Consider the following 17,495-nt stretch of genomic DNA (forward strand, 5'->3'; position numbering starts at 1 on the left):
TCCACTGCAGCAGTAGCCCTTGGGCTGTCTGAGTGAGGCACGTCATCGTCAGTTTCTGTCTCTCTGTATCTCCTCCATGTCCGAACAACATCGCTGTGGTTCACTACGAGACGCCTGGACACTTCACTTGTTGATAGCCCTTCCTGGCACAAAGTAACAACACTGACTCGATCGAACCCTGGTATTGTCCGTCTACACGAGCCGTGTACCTCCTACCTGGTGGAATGACTGGAACTGATCAGCTGTCGGACCCCTTCCAGGTAATAGGCGCTCCTCATATTTGGTTGTTTACATCTATGGGCGTGTTTAGTGACATCTCTGAAAAGTCAAAGGGACAGTGTCTGCGATATAATATCCACAGTCAACATTATATTCTGGAGTTTTGGGAACTCGGGTGATGCAAATAGTTTTTTGATGTGTGTATTAGCTCTACCTACAGCCGCTCACGGTACTAGGTGGGGTCGATCGTGCAGAATTACAACAATGAGACACGTTACTACGTTATCTACCGACTTTCTAGGTCTTTGATTCGACTGTTGAAAACCATTGGAAGTTACTCGAAGAGTAAGAACACAGTCAAGATCATAATTGCATCCGGCTGTACGCAAAAGAGAATAAAGGAAATTCTCTCGTCAGGCTACATGCATCGCAATGAATAATTACTTTAGTAATAATAGAAGATAAAAGGAACACAGATGAAGGCCTATTTTAGAAATACGGCTGAATCGTTACTGCAGCTAACGCAAATGTGGAATACATGTGTTTCTATATTTGTGATGGTCACTTATGCTCTGGAAAGATAATGCAGTGTGGTTTTTAAATTACTTAAAGACATTGCAAATGAATCAGACTCCTTTATTTGCAATACTTGTTCAGTACATTAACTCATGAAGGATATTCTGATGCCCCATTGTTACATGGAATTTGATATAGATGTCAAGAGGGGCATCTCCGTCCCTAGAAAAGAAGGTGTGGAATATTGTATTCTCAGCAGAGGAGCAGCAACAACGGAGTAGATCGGTCAGGAGAGGTCAGTGACTTCGAACTGGGACTAGCTTCTGGACGTCACCTGAGCAATAGATCGATGAGGGAATTTAAACCCTACTAAAACTATATTTGATGACTGTTGGTGATGTTACTGCGTAATGGAAACGCGAAGGAACAGCCGCAGCTAAACCAAAACCAGACAGACCTCCTACAATGACGAAAATTGTTGATACTGGTTGCGGAAAATTACACGAAATCACGGGAAGGAATGACTCGTGAGTTCCAAAACGACTACAAAGAAAGAGCTACCAGTAGTCCTGCTAGAATATTGATGGTGCTTAGGGAGTTATATCAATCGGGGTACAACGGTCCAGCAGCTCTTCATAAGCAACAGATATATGTTATCATAGCTAGGCGGCACTGGAGATGATGCACAGAGCCACAGCATTCAATACTAGATGACCTAAAACAAGTGTATCGAAGGTGAACCACGCTATAACCTTTAGTACTGGTGGAAGATTTAGGGCCTGATGAATGTCTGGTAATATTCCCTGCCCTCATATGCAGTGCCAGACGTGAATTGATAAGGGGGTGGTGACGCAGTGCCAGGGTGTTTCTAGTGGTTAGGATATGGCCCCCTAAATGGGCTTAAGGAAAAATTAAATTAGGAAGGATATGAACACATTTTTACAGAACTGTGTGCTGTGTGTAGGAGAACAAGAGTTCCAAGACGATGCTTGTTTACATCGCCATGATAATGTACCCTTTCATAAGCCAGCAGCTGTCAACACATTCCTGAAATGAATTGGCTTGCCCACAGTCACGACCTCAACCCAAGTCAACCCTTTGGAATGAGTTAGAATGTAGACTTTGTTCCAGATCGAACATCACTACCTAACGTGATTCCTGCTCTTGAGACAGTACGAGCTGCCCTACCTCCGCAGACATTCAGAAAGTATGGGAAGTAGAGTTCATGCCGTGATAGAGGAGAGTAGTAGAAACTACCATATAAATGTCCACTAATAGGTGTCGGATACTTCTGATCAGATAGTATGAAGTTAATTAGTTAGCATGAAAAGTGCTGTTATTACTAAAGATTTAATGAATGGCGAAATTGCGATAAAACATGTTCACTAATTCAGTAACAAAAAGTACATGAAACGGTTACATTTACAGATCAATAGTACAGACAGTTCTGAAGTATTAGGTACCGTCCAATTCTGGAACACCAACACCATTACGTGATATCGATTCGAGAAAAGTTTGATCGTGCTGGTCAGGGAAGTTGCTGCATGTGTTGCAGAGCAGTTTCGAGGGCAGTGTATGAGCTAACATTATAATGTTAATACCTATCACCTAGTATATATCACATTCATGTTGCAATAACGGCAAAACAATTTGTCAAACAACCTTCTTTTCATACCGAGCGCTGGTTGGCTTACCCGCCAGAAACACCAACATTGTAAGAGAATTGTTGCTTACTGCATCACAAACCATTAGGCTTGGGTCGGGCAAGTGTGTCTTGGACGAGTACACTCTATGTTACATTGCTAACCAGGTCCACGTCGTAAGCACAAAGACCATTACTTGCCTGACGGTAGAGTTTGCTTCCATTCCTGAGACCACAGTAGACCATTCCATCATCCAAATGGTTCTCTGACGTCAGCAGTCCAGCTGTGTACCTGCACGCTGTGGCATGAGTGGAAGATGGGCTAGAGGTGTATATGCCTGTAACCCCATTGCTAATAACCGCTGAGTAACAGTACTGGTCGACAAGACTTGATTCACTCGTCCTATAATCGGTGTTCCGGTATCTGTACGATCTGCTACGCTGTCCTTACAATACAACGATCAAGGTGGGTGTGTGCGCTCCGTGGAAGTCAGGAATCTCGTCTACAGATGTGAGAATGTTCACTTTACCTCTGATACCAGCATCGTCACAACTGAGGCATGACCTCCAGCTTGTGTGACAGTTCTCCGAAAGGGTCTTTCAGCCAATCGAAAGGCCACAATTTGAACCCTTTCAAACTGGGAGCTGGCATGAGTACTTCAGTACCATGGTTGCCCGCTTGCTTCACACGTGTGCACCACACTAAGATTTCTGGTTGTGACCATTCCCTATTAAAACGTAGACGCAATGGTCCTCAGCTAGCAATGCCACCGCGCTATCTGTTGGCGGACGACGCTGAAACCGTACATGTACAGCAGTCCTCAAAAGTATCATAACGACTGAATTGCATTTCGCCTGATTCGCGTACAACCCTCATAACGCAGCTGTTGAGCAGGTTCACTAGTCGCTCCTCGGTACAGTCGTTTGACTATTGAAAATGGTTCCAACAAATCACCACTAGAAAACACTGCTCTGTACAGCAATAACTCAAGATGTAAAGTAGTAATACGATACTAGAAATATTAGGGAACACCTTATGGCAGATAAGTCTGTCCATAAGGCTTTTAAGCTCACATTTATTACGATAAATGACGTACCTGAAATGTTATTACTCTCATTATTATATCAGATAGATAATCCACGTAGCAAGTTCGTCGTATTCATGTTTTCCTTTTCAAAGTAACATACCGTACTTATTATTTAACACAAAATGACATAAAAAATTTAAGTTTTTACGAGCTGCTAGTTGAGAATATGTATGAACTTCAAAGGACACGAAGAGCCGTCTCGTTCTGCATATGGACCCAAACACAGGTCATGCGGACTAAGCAAAGATTTCGTGACTGATGGAAACAAACAGTCATTCCTGAGTGATATATCTCGATTTTAAACAGTATCAGTTAGGAAATATCAACTTTAAATCACATAACGTAAACCCTTTTAACGGACGCGAATTCTTACCCAGCATCAATTGTCCCTGTTACCGAACTACGAGAGATGTTAAATATTGCTTCTTCACAAGTAACTTACATGAAATTCTGTGAGATAAAGCTTTGTGTTGGATAGGGGTTCAAACCCAGAACATAATCGGATTTTTATCGAAGCACAATCAGCTGTGACATACCGAATTTTCTCAAAAATTGCAAGATGTTGTATCTGAAATGACGAGACGAAAAATTAATTTTTTCCTTCCCAGGACTCCAACACGGCACCTATCGCTGTTATATTACAGAGAAATCGAAAGTTAAATATGGGTTTGTTACACCAGCAGCAACATGTAAACATGTTTGAACTAGAAATAATATGACGAAGAGTTCAGTGCTGACTCGTAATCGAACTCCACACATATCGTTGTTGACTACACACAAAGAGACGTCAGCTACCGAATTTTTCTCCGCCAGCAGCCCGGAATAAAATCCTTGAACTTACAGTGATCTCGCAAATAGTTATGTGTCTCACTGGGAGTAAAAAACGTAAGACATCGTTAGTGTTGACAACGAATGAAAATACATTAAAAATCAAAATTATTATTCAACCTCAGATAGATGTTCTCATCCTAGAGCTTGACAATACATAATGAAAACTTTAGTGCCGGGCCAGGATTCGAACCCATTCAGGCGCAATATGTGGAGAGGTTAAGGAATCTGCAGTTTTGATCAAACAACTTGTAGTCAACCTGTATTGTCACGAAGGGATCAAATTACGCGTTAAGGGCGGTCTGAGTTTCATTCCCAGTTCAGAACCAATTTTATCAACATACAGAAGCTCAAATAAAGAATGTAATAAGTGTCTTGTGACCCTACAAAGCGTTTGTTTCGTCACTAGGAATAAATAACTAGGTTACTGGTGATATAGTTTCTACATGTCACCACTCTTGACTTTATTGTGGTTCAACCTAATGTCTACTTGGTAGAGAAGGAATATCATGTTTAATGTGAATTTCAGACCACAATTCCATTATACCTTCTTCACTTGGCGTAGCCAAAGAGAGCGGAATCTGTCACTTCGTGTCAAAAATCATCAGCAGAAGTTGGAATCGAGCCCAGACTATGGGTACATGAACCTGCCAGCTATCCAAGACACCACCAGATACGCTTCTCTGAGGCACATTTATCTATTATAACGCCGTTGCGCCACCCTGGATGAGAATTCTGACACAGAAGTTTCCTGTAGTGGTTTGCACCATGTTCAGTACATTCATTAACTTGCTTGATCGAATCGCCATGAACTAGCTCCCTCGACTACCCAGTGCATGCATTCAACTCTATTTTTTAATCACCGAAAAAATCACGTAACAACCACCTACACAGAATTGCCAACAGTGTAGGCTGCAGAAATTTAAATAGGAAATTGCATTTGAGCTGCTCTATTGCGCTTTGTTTGTTGAAAACGTCGTGCAGTGCAAAAGAAAAACTGTAACTGTCTATCTCTCACAAGTCTACATCCACCTATATCAATTATCTCACAACACTGTGGAATGCGGAAGTTCTGGACGATTTGTTGTTAACTTCTAGAGCAGGTGCAGCTATGGTTCAGTTACTAATGTAACGTAAGTGTAGTGCACTGTAGACAAAACGTCGGAGTTCAAATGCATTCACTGCTACTTTTTTTAAAACGCAATTTTGCTGTCTGCTGAAGTTATCAGTCTAATGGAACTTTGAACATAATTCCCTTCAGTTCTCACCTCAAAGTAGTCGAATGTGGAAAAAGGGCCAAATACTGCGACGTTTTATTCTTTTCAGGTTTAATAGTCGGCCAGGCAGCAGACTTCTCGAAACTTTTGTATTATGTATGAGGAGAGCGCATCGTGCCAAAATATGTAAGAAAAGTATTTTCTACATTAACTGTCGTGTGGTAGTGGCATTTTATTCTTCTTCAAACCTTGTTTGACAGCTTTAATTCAGAACAAACGTCACAGTCTGGGAGACTGGCACAGCGACCCAGGACTGACGCTTTTTTTTAGAGCACCACGTTAGCACAGAGCTAGCGAAGAGGTATACGTTTGGGGTTGCCATTGCAACGACAATAGTGACTAGAACTCGTACATCGCTATTTAAAGGTCAAAATTAGTTGCGATTTCCGCGTGCAACGACTTTCCTGTGCTGAAAACCGTAAATGCACTAACTTTTGTTACACCTCAAGCGATAATAACTCAGATTATTCAATGGAAAAGGCAGGAATAATCAAATGAACTTTGAGACTTAATTCTGTGCACACCATCAAGTAACTCGTCGATCACAGAGTTGCCAAACATACCTTGCCTTCTTGCCAAATATTATTTACAGTACCAGCAGGAAGAAGACGAACCGATGTGTTCCTACAGAGAACTGGGAAGTGACCATAACTGGCATCTCAAAGACGCGGCTGGCACGGCGTGGAATGCGTGTGATTCGCATTTCTGTAGCTAGGTTTAGAGACTGGAGGGTAGTTACTACTAACAATCTGATTATCTAATTAAACCAGAATTCTACGTGGATTTATACCTCTATGCAGTTCAGTATCTTTGAACTTTCGGCAATCGTTAGCTTTATTGACATGCACAAGTTACGATGGGATGCATTCATTCTTTCCTCGATGCACACGGCTATGGGCTAATAAAGGACACATATGAAAGTTTTTTGCAATCTTAAACGTTAAAAACGTTGTACATACGAGTTGAAAGCTGAAAATATGACGAACAAAAATCAATTCCAGTTGCAAACAAGCACTGGATTTTCCTGAGCAGATGCGTATTCCAGAACTTTAAAGGTTCGAAATTGCCTTCCTTGCCGCTCACGACGTAAATACGGAGCATGAAGCAGTCGTAAATAGTGGTCTGCTAATGTTTGGGGCTACTTAAAATAGTGGAAAGACACACATTCTGGCTTCAGTACAAGATACAACACAAATCAGCAGTGCTTCCTTCCTTCTTTTTTGTCCTCATGGTTGCTACGTAGAGAGGATATCTGTGGTTCATAACGTCAATTAATAAAAGAGAGTGAATAATGTTTCTGAAAGTGCGACACAAAATAGATGTTACTTAAAAGTGCTGTGTAGCACGCTGCGTTTAGCAGGTTATACACAACGTGGTTGTGATTTTGGAGTGAAAGATATTTATACGTTATTATCAAGCATGACGTCTCATCCTTTTCTTATTTTCATAAAAGACTTGAACATTTCCGTTTCACCGTTGTTTAGTGAGTGCATTTTCGTGTAGCAGAGTAGTACAGTGGAAGACTATACTTTGTTGCTGTGAGTTGTGAATTCGAGTATCTGATTTTCTATCCAACGTATACTATAGTGCATAGCATTTTCCATTGCAGCTTGTAATGCCGGAAATGCATATCCTCCAATTTCCATCTATTCTACTATAATTTTTTTCCTTATTTTGTTACCTGAATGTATGACATTTATATATTGTAATTGTTTTACTCTTTATATATATAAGTCGATGTATAATTGGTTTCTTTTGTAAATATTATTTGTATTTTTACGCTGGGTCTTGCCTAGGGAAAACTATACTGGAGAAACGAATACATCGATAGGTCGTGTGGAGATCCAAAGTGCTTACGATCTTTGGTAGTGTTAACACTGCCTCGTGGAGCGCGGGCAGAGCAGGGGGAGTCTGGCTGGAGGAGGGCAGTGGAGCAGTTGTGTTGTGTGACGCTCCCGCGAATTGCCGCGCTTTCGGCGTTTGGCAGCATGTAATTTCACTCGACTTGCTATGTTAGTTTCTGGCATTGGTGTCGCGGACGGGAGCGTTAGCTGGCACACATCAAGAGACCGTTTCGGCTGCAGACCGTGTCGAGAAGAAAGCGCGCCAACATCCAGCTTCTGCAACAGTTACGGCCGACAATGAGTGACTGTAGCCACATGCTCGATCTACGACTTCAAACCTTCAGTCAACCAACAAGGAAGACTGGTAGCACGTAAAGTTTTAGAACTGTATGGCAGGGCTCAGCTTTTCAAACTGTTACATTTTTCTCACTAAATTACAGCTACGTAGCATGAACCTTTGTTGCTCATTGTTGCATTAAAGTAATATCATTCGATTTCACTGCTTTAATTTGAAACTTAAGTTAAGGTATTCATAGCTGGCTACAATATTTAGATTACACAAGCACAAATTAAGAGTGCGAGTTTTGTTACCGTATTTTAGCTTACCTGTGACTGCAGCTCAGATTGGTACGTACTAAATTTTACTATTGCTTACTGTTGAGAATCATTTAATTCAAGTTCAGAGTTAAATCTCTTATATCTAGCTCAGGTATCACTCTTATATCTAAATTGCGTAGATTCAAGTAGCCCAAGACTAAACGTATTTTACTGAATTTCGATGTGCTTCAGAAACAAAGCTCACTATTAATTTCAGTCACTAAATTAACTTTGAATTTTCCGGTTTTATTAATTCTTTTGTTAAGTTAAGTCAGAGTGTAGCGAAATTTACAACTTCTGAGAAACTTTCAGTTTTCACACTACACGTGTCAACCTTCAGTTGCCACGCTTCTGGTGCTTTTTGTATGTGTAATAACCTTCCTTTTTCAGTTACTATAGTAATTGTCCATAGAACTGGCGACCGTAATTTCCCCCAGATCTCAAATATCTAATTACCGCTAGATAATTGTTAACATAACGGCCACACATTTACTTTCTTTATTAAGTTTAACCCTTTTCAAAATTAATTTCCACCAGTTTTATTAGCATTTTTCCTTTCATTTATATGTAACCCTTTCCTTCCTCTTTACCGACAGGTTAACTTCGGTGACGACTGCTTTTCCCAAATTTCTGTTAGGTACACGCGGTTTAATTTTTCACTTTCATTAAGGTCGATAAGTGAGGAGGAGGTTACAAGCTGAGGTCGTCTATGCTGGCTGTTATTCGTACAAACCTTGCAGATATTGTGATAGTCAGAGGCATTATTAATAACATTCACTACTGCTCATTAAAATTGTAACACCAAGAAGAAATGCAGATGATAAACGGGTATTCATTGGACTAATATATTATACTAGAACTGTCATGTGATTACGTTTTCACGCAATTTGGGTGCATAGATCCTGAGAAATCAGTACCCAAAACAACTACCTATTGCAGTAATAACGACCTTAATACGTCTGCGCATTGAGTTAAACATAGCTTGGATGGCGGGTAGAAGTACAGCTGCCCATGCAGCTTCAACACGATACCACGGTTCATCAAGAGTAGTGACTGGCATATTGTGACGAGACAGTTGCTCGGCCACCATTGATCAGACGTTTGAAATTGGTGAGAGATCCTGATATTGTGCTGGCCAGGGCAGCAGTCGAGCATTTTCTGTATCCAGAAAGGCCCGTACAGGACCTGAAACATGCGGTCGAGTATTATCCTCCTGAAATGTAAGGTTTCTCAGGGATCGACTGAAGGGTAGAGCCATGGGTCGTAACACATCTGAAATGTAACGTCCACTGTTCAGAGTGCCGTCAATGAGGACAAGAGAGGTGACCGAGACGTGTAACCCATGGCAACCCATACCATCACGCCGGCGATACGCAAGTAAGGCGGTGACGAATATACGCTTCCAATGTGCGTTCACCACGATGACGCCAAACACGGATGCGACCACCATGACGCTGTAAACAGAACCTGTATTCATCCGAAAAAATGACGTTTTGCCATTCGTGCACCCGGTTCGTCGCTGAGTACACCATCTCGGGCGCTCCTGTCTGAGATGCAGCGTCAAGGGTAACCGCAGCCATGGTCTCCGCGCTGATAGTCAATGCTGCTGCAAACGCCGTCGATCTGTTCGTGCAGATGGTTGATGTCTTGCAAACGTCCCCATCTGTTGACTCAGGGATCGAGACGTGGATGCACGATCCGTTACAGCCATGGGAATAAGATGCCTGTCATCTTGACTGATAGTGATACGAGGCCATTGGGATCCAGCACGGCTTTCCGTATTACCTTCCTGAACCCACCGATTCCGTATTCTGCTAAAAGTCATTGGATCTCGACCAACGCGAGCAGCAATTTCGTGGTACGATAAACCGCAATTGCGATAGGCTACAATCCGTCCTTTATCAAAGTCGGAAACGTGATGGTACGGATTTCTCCTCCTTAGACGAAGCACCACAACAATGTTTCACCAGGCAACGCCGATAAACTGCTGTTTGTGTATGAGAAATCGGTTGGAAACTTTCCAAGTGTCAGCACGTTGTAGGTGTCGCCACCGGCGCCATCCTTGTGTGAATGCTCTGAAAAGCACTCATAGCATCTTCTACCTGTCGGTTAAATTTCGCGTCTGTAGAACGTCATCTTCGTGGTGGAGCAATTTTAATGGCCAGTAGTGTATCATATTCCGGTACCTATCACTAGCCCCTGAAACCAATAACAGTATTTGTAGCAGTTTCACAGTACACAACATCTTTATACCGTTACGTAGTGCGGGATATAATGAGAATGTCAACTGCCAAGTAAAAGTGTCTCGTTTGTGATCTGTACAGACGATATTTCCAATACCTTAGTTTAAACCGGCTGGTTACCTTAGGTCTAATTTTACATGTACAATCGAGTAACGTACTTCCACGATAGAAATGACGTGGCAGATTCTTGTCATGCGCTTCTTGAGTACAACTGAGTGAAACTAAGGTATTGATTTCGTCAGTGCGACGTTGCTCTCACTTTATTTGTGTCACTGTGCTTCTGTAGAGTCTAACCGTTTGATTTCGGAGTTTGGTCGTTTCTGAAGGTTGGCGCAGTACTATCCCACATGTGTACATGGGATGATGCATGAGATTATAACTGACATAAAAGATTCAGCAACACATTTTGCAATACAAACCATAAAATTCAACATTAATAACAAAGATGCTTTCATAAACTTTATTAATTTTGAGTTCCAAACACAAACTGATAACATTACATTTTATTTCCAAAAGCGGGAAAAGGTGGAGGGCCTTGAAGATATAGCAGCTGGTCAGACGGACTTTTCTTTTTGGAAATCTTAGGGAACGCCTGCCTTGGGGGAGGGCCAGTGAGAAGCGCACCCTGTAGCGCTGATGGTGCAACATCAGCTACATGAGGCAATAAAGATAATTCAGTATTGGTGACACAATCTTGGTAGATGGTGGGATTCAGTACTTGATTACTGCCAGCTGTGTTGAAGTTTCCCGAGGTGGTGGGGGGCAGTGACTCTGCAGGAATAGAATTGCCAGTGTCCAAGACGGTGGCTAGCATGAGATCATTAGTGGACGTGCAGTAGCCACCATCCAAGATGGGGGGACATGGTGGCTTAACATCGGCAGACACTTCGACGCTGTGCAAGGTGGTGGAGGGCAGCGACTCAGAGGCATTAGAGTCGCAACTGCCAGCGTTGCTGGGAGGCAGCGGCTCACTAGTGGATGTGGCATCGCGAACATCCAAGATGGTGGGATGCGGAGGTCCATCATTGGCAAGCTTGTTGCCACTGCCAAGTGTCGTGGGGGGCTGCAGTTCAGCAGTAATAATATCGTCACTGTGCAAGACAGTGGGGATCAGCAGTTCATTAGTGGATGTGCTGTCACTGCCTTCAAAGACAGTGGGGTGAGACGGTTCATCGTCAGCAGTGTTGTCTCCATTGCAAAAGGAGGTGGGGGGCTGCATCTCAGCAGCATTACTATCTCCACTAGGCGAGGTGGTGGGGGCCAGTGGGTCATCAGCAACACTAACATCGCCACTGCCCAAGTTGGTGGTGGGCAGCAGCTCATCAGTAGTTGTGGTCTCGCCGCCTGAGGTGGTGGGAGGCGGCGGTAGGGGCGGTGAAGGCGGGCGTGGCAGCGTCGGTGGCAGCGGCTGCTGCTCGGCAGGGGTAGTGTAGCCACTGCACACGGTGTCGGAGACATCACAAGCCTGGAATCAGAAGGATATTCTGTATTAGGATTGATTTTCTTGTATGTAGTAGTGGTTCAGAATACGTGCTTGTAATACCTGTTTTTGTATATTCACTGACAAGAGAAAAAGTGAAACACGAAAATATAATCATTGGTGATCAATTTGGGTTACAACAGCTGTATGTGGGCGAGAATTAACAATTTATGAAACAAAGCCTTGAATGCAGTACATGAATTCCAGCACAAAACGTCAGATCAACAGACTGAGGTACAAATTTGCGGTCAGGGTGAGTGGGATACCCGTGACAGTGCTCCAACTGTGATATGAAATTGCACCTCAGACGGTAGTCCAGGTGTTGCTCTAATGAATCAAACACACAGACAAACTGCTTGCAGGACCTCAACTGGCTCTTCCTTCTAACGAAGTCACTACCAAGGTGGAGGTAAAACAAGCTTTCGTCATGAAACTCTACAGTATTCCACCGTGCCATACGATGAGCTTTCCCCTAACTCCACTGCAGTAGTATATAACTGTGTTTAAGGGTCAGTGGAATGTACGCTACAGGTTGCCTGGAACGGCGATATCCTTGAAGTAAACGATATTGTTGCTCATATTGGTGCTGCTGAGTCAGTAGCACATGTGGGAGCCATACGCCCCACACGATGCTCTTCCCACTCAGTCGTGTCACTTGCCCAGTCGAGGCCTGGTCTTCTTGCGACCGTACGTTTTCGTGACCATCTCTGCCAACAATCAAGTACAGTAGCTACATTCTTTCCAAATATCTCTGCAATATTGCAGAAGGAACATCCAGCTTCTCCTAGCTCTATCAAATGGACCTATTCTAACCAAGTGAGGTGTTGATAATGGCCTTCTTTACTGTCGCCTACTAATCATGTCTCGTCTCAAAAATAATTAACTTTCACGACACTTACAGCCTCCATTCAAAGGAAACGTGATTGAAAACTCATAGTGGTGCTTCTAGCGCCACTCTCAGGGGACGGGTGCGAAATTGAAACAGTCATCTTGTTTCAGATGTAGGAAGACGGCTACCAACTTTCGTTTATGTCATCTAACTCCTCGTTAGTGCTTCAGGTTTTTTGTCAGTGTATTCCGGTGAAACTACGTTAATCAGGTCGTATGGTGTGCTCACCAATTTACTATATTAAGGTGTACGTGAAATTATACATTTGAATTTGTGTAGTTAAATGGGTTACTTCAAAACGAGGTAACCACAGTCGAAATGATACAAAAGCAAACTACTGTAGCCAATGAGAGCCGCTAGTCTTTTCTGTCGATTAACATGGTTGCAACTTTTTGCGCCACTCCAGAAGACGAATCAGTAACGTTTTAGGGTTGCATAGAATAATTGGATGATTTGAGTTGCTACATATAGTTTGTCATAGTCAGTTGTGGCACCTTCTTTGTAGCTCTTACGGCAGAAGACTTCAGGCAAAAGAACAAAACCTTATTCTGAAAACGACTTTGTCAAAGAGGGCGGAGGAGCGGACTGACGTTCAGGGCACACTCTTGCCCTTGGGCCGGAAAGCTGCCCATAAAGGTAAAACATAAGCAATGATCAACGGCTTGAGGGTGCAGAAGATAATGGAAACCGCGGCATTATAGACGCATTATGTGTATCCACAGGGTCTGTGGACTGTGAATTGAAAAATTGTCATGATGCTCTTCTCACTGGCAAAAGACACCGGAGACTGCGAATATGGAGGTGACCGTGAGAAAAATATTAAGTCCCGAACGAAAGGATAATGTTCTGAGAGCCGGATGTGATTATGTCCGAAATCTAAACATGGTAGAGAAGCTATAAATTCTGAAACTGGAAATGCAAAGGCCTAATCTAGATATAGTCGGAGTCAATGAAGTAAACGGAACGGAATTAAGACAACAATTTATAGTCAGTTGAATATAGGATAATATCAACAGCAGCAGTGATTGGTATGATGGCAGTAGGATTTGTTGTGAATAGTTGGACAGAGAGTGTATTACCGTGAACAGTTCAGTAACAGGGTTTCTCTCATCAGAATAGACAACAAATAAATAACGATAATAATAGTAGATGTACACATGCAGAGTAGAAAGCTGACAATAAAGAGATGAAGTGTATGAATATAGTGAACGGGTATTTCAATAAGTATAAGAGAATGAAACACTGTTGGTAATGGGGGACTGGAATGCGGTTGTAGGGGAACGAGTTCTACAAGTAAATATCAGCCAATAAATCATTCTCCAAACTCAATATTTAACATCGGTTATTGTCTACCATCGATGCGCAGACGTGAGCGTTGAAATAGAAATTAGCATTGAAGCTTTGCCATCATCGTGCATCCCTAATCGGAACATTTTCTTATGATATGAGTTGAGTTTGTGAAGAATTGTGCCATCTGTGCCTTTACAGTAAGGCGATTCGCCGAATGCAGCGACAGCTTTTTTTTCCGCATGAAAGATTTTAGTAATGTGAATCACTACGGTTAGTCCTTGTTGTAAAGGATCACCATCCTAAATTCGGAAAGTTTATTTCATACCCACTCATTTCATTTGACAGGTATGAACGTTGCTCTAACTGCGACTGTAGATTGTAGATTCGTCTCGCGAGGTCCTATAGGGTGTAGTGCCTGTTTACGTCGTCAGCGACAGAGTGACCGACTGTAATGAGTGTGAGACCAAATGTAGTTATCAGCCTTAAACGTGGGTATGGTAGCAGCTAGTCACGAAAAGTGAGCAAATGCTCAGCGTCCAGTAAGCGAGATCCTAGCAGTAGCTGGTCTGCACCGTCTACAGCTGGCGTATTGTCCTTTCTACATCTGTACCAGGACAGGTCTCATTACTTCTGTCGGCTATGTCAGTCGTTCATTTATCCTTTAAGCAGTCGTACTCGGCATATGCTGACGCCAGGCAGAACACGTAGGCCTTTGTGAAAGTCACTGACTCTTCTATGAAGGAGAATCAACTGTCAGAAACCAAAGTGAAAATTCGTATTAATTATTTACTGCCAATATACTGTAATGTAAGCGTAGTGTGAATGGTGTGAGCGAGGTGGCTCCTTTGAAAAATCGGAGGCTTGTTTAACTGCTTTTTGGCGTTTATCCCGCGCTAGCAGAATCGTCTTGTTGATACATCTGACTCCATTCGGGTCTGTCAGGTGCTTCTATGTATGTGGAATTGATGAATTCCGTAACTTTATTGATACGGTCCAGCCATCGTGTCTTGGATCTGCCACGAGGTCGTCGGCCATTTGTGCCCAGGTGCATAGCTATTCTCTCCTCTGAGTCTGCTTTAATACGCATGACGTGTCCATATCATCTTAACCTGCTTTCCCGTACTTTGTCTAAGATGGGTGCAAGCACAAGATGTCGCCTGAAAACCCTTGGTCTTCATAAAACATAATAAGGCTGATGCTTTTCTTCTGCTATTCGCATGATATTTATTCCCATAACTACTAAATAATTATCAAGGGCATTTAGCTCCAACAACGGGAGATAATCTCGTATAATAATAGAGAATAAAAGTGTGTAGCATCCGTAGATTTACTCCGTAATCAGGTCATTGCAGTGAAAGGGTAAAATATCTCGAAATGCACTTTTACATATTGAGTTTCCCTTAGTGTCCGACTAATATGCGGCTGGTACTGGCGGAGGTTCGTGTTCTCCCTCGTGCATGGGTGTGTGTGTGTGTGGTGGTTGTTAGGATAATTTAGGTTAAGTAGTGTGTAAGCTTAGGGACTCATGACCTTCGCAGTTAAGTCCCATAAGATTTCACACAAATTTGAACATTTTTTAGCGCAAATGAAAGGCAGCCCTACCGTATTGCCGACCTACCTTCACCTACAGCATCAACAATTCTCATCTACTGGGTAGTCAATCTTGCAAACACATTTGGTGTGTTGCCTGTCCGAGGGTGCAAAACGAAAGTTGATATTGGCAATAGCCACGTCGATGGCCACACGCAAATCGTCATTTAAAGATATATATGAAGTTTTTGGATGAAGCAACTAAGTATGACATAGGGAGAGATATCGTGCCGAGAGTAAGTTTTGTATGCTATTGGTGTGACGCAGGGAGCCACAACTCACCTGCGCCTTCTTGCTCTTCTTCAGCCTCTTGCGCTCGTCGCGGTCAGCGGCACGCCGGCGGATGCAGGGGCACAAACGGCGTAACATCTGCGTCAGAGAAGACCCGTGTCAAGTACTGAACGCCATAACACTTCTACAGTAAACCGTGCCCATTATCTCCACTCAACCATATTAAACGCTCCGTCACGTGAGGTTTACTAGTTTTTGCGTCATAATTGTCCCGAAAGTGAATGAGCGTAGTGAGGTGTTCAAAAGACACGATGGAAGACTTTGCGGCCGCATCTTCATTACGAGGCACGGGGCGTGTCCACCGTGCCCGAATGCGTTCTGGGTGAATGGTTGGCGTGATCGAATGGCTTATTACCCAAAGTCGTGAATCAGCTCACCAACCATGATCTGCAAATGTCGACGACGTATCCAACAGCTCGGTGTCTTATGAGCTGCAGTTGCGCTTTTCCTTGAATTTCTGATGAGTTATTTTTGACGAGGACAACGAGTGATCGGAAGCTACCGAAATAAAGACTGAGGTACTGAATAATATTATACTTATATGTTTCACTGAAAATGACTACTGTGATACCTCGTTAGTTCACTTAATTCCCAAGAGTACAGGTAGCGCACCATTGACTGATACCCTGTTTCTTTATTTCTGGAAGTAGTTCATATAAGAGTCGAACATTCATAGAGTACTAGAAGTATCGGAAGTAGCGTAACAGGCCTGAAGAATATAGTTAAAATTGTATTTAGTACTAATTACAACACATCGTTAAAGTAGGAGTATAGTAAATCCTACATAAAGATTCTAGAAGTACTGAAGGAATATTATCTATTCGTTCTTCAATCTTTAGATACGATTTTTCAGTAGCTTGGTTACCCTCTGACACTGTTAATCAACCCTCTGTGTCTTCCAAAACGACTCCCATTTCTTCCTATATCTCTTCTGTAAACAGCTCCTTCCCAGTATGACACATACAACGAAAGCTTTCCACTTATCGAGCTTTCTCCTGGGTTCAACGGTGGAATTCCGTATGTGCTCATAATGTTGAGGCCATTTCTCTTGCCTCTGAATTGTGTACACGCTGAACCCGACATTCTGAAGACCATTTCCTTTCCGATATCTTCGCAATGTTCCCGCATCTGATCGCTTTAGATTACTTGAAATCCTATTCATTTCATTGATAAGTCAAGTACATAGCTATGGTTTTTTTTGAAGATTTTTGTACCTCTTTCAGTTACTTCAAGTTTGGGTTCACAGCTTTAAAGTAACATCTAAATGATGAAACCTCTTTAAACCACCGTAGGCTGTCAGTTTTATCATGGAAAGTGCTTTTGATGAACCACATATATGTTTCGCATTACTAGCCAGTTTCAGCCCTTGGCCGTTTTCAAATGTGTAGCGTTCGTTATGTGGGTGTGTGTGTCACATTTCAAAATGTGGTGAGTGAGGGTGGGAGGGAGAGTCCACTCTCACAGTCTCACTCACATTCCGCTACAGAGTGAAATTTTGGTCTGAGAAGTGTAGTAAAATCATTTATATTGCAAAGTCAATAAAATACACTTCGCCGCAGATGCAGAACTGGATGTTTATGAATTTTAAGACACAGGCGCCCGCATTGACTGAAGACGATTTTCATCGAGATTTCGTTTATCTTATGCAGAGTGGCGGTTTGGCCTCATTCTGATATACATGTGTATCATGCTCGTTGATAA

The 17,495-nt window shown here is 42.6% G+C and overlaps 1 protein-coding gene across 1 annotated transcript in view; it reads right to left on the bottom strand.

Moving 5' to 3' along the window:
- Positions 1-15,872, bottom strand: part of LOC126282370 (uncharacterized) — a 38,553-nt gene extending 22,681 nt beyond the window's left edge. The window contains exons 1-2 of the mRNA XM_049982029.1: positions 15,786-15,872; positions 10,973-11,719 (exon numbers count right to left, since the gene is read on the bottom strand). Coding sequence (XP_049837986.1) covers positions 10,973-11,719; positions 15,786-15,872 — 834 coding nt within the window. The remainder of the gene's footprint in view (positions 1-10,972; positions 11,720-15,785) is intronic.
- Positions 15,873-17,495: the final 1,623 nt, after the last annotated feature.

This window comes from Schistocerca gregaria, chromosome 7 (genome assembly GCF_023897955.1).
Source record: "Schistocerca gregaria isolate iqSchGreg1 chromosome 7, iqSchGreg1.2, whole genome shotgun sequence".
In the NCBI taxonomy this organism is placed as follows: Eukaryota; Metazoa; Arthropoda; class Insecta; order Orthoptera; family Acrididae; genus Schistocerca; species Schistocerca gregaria.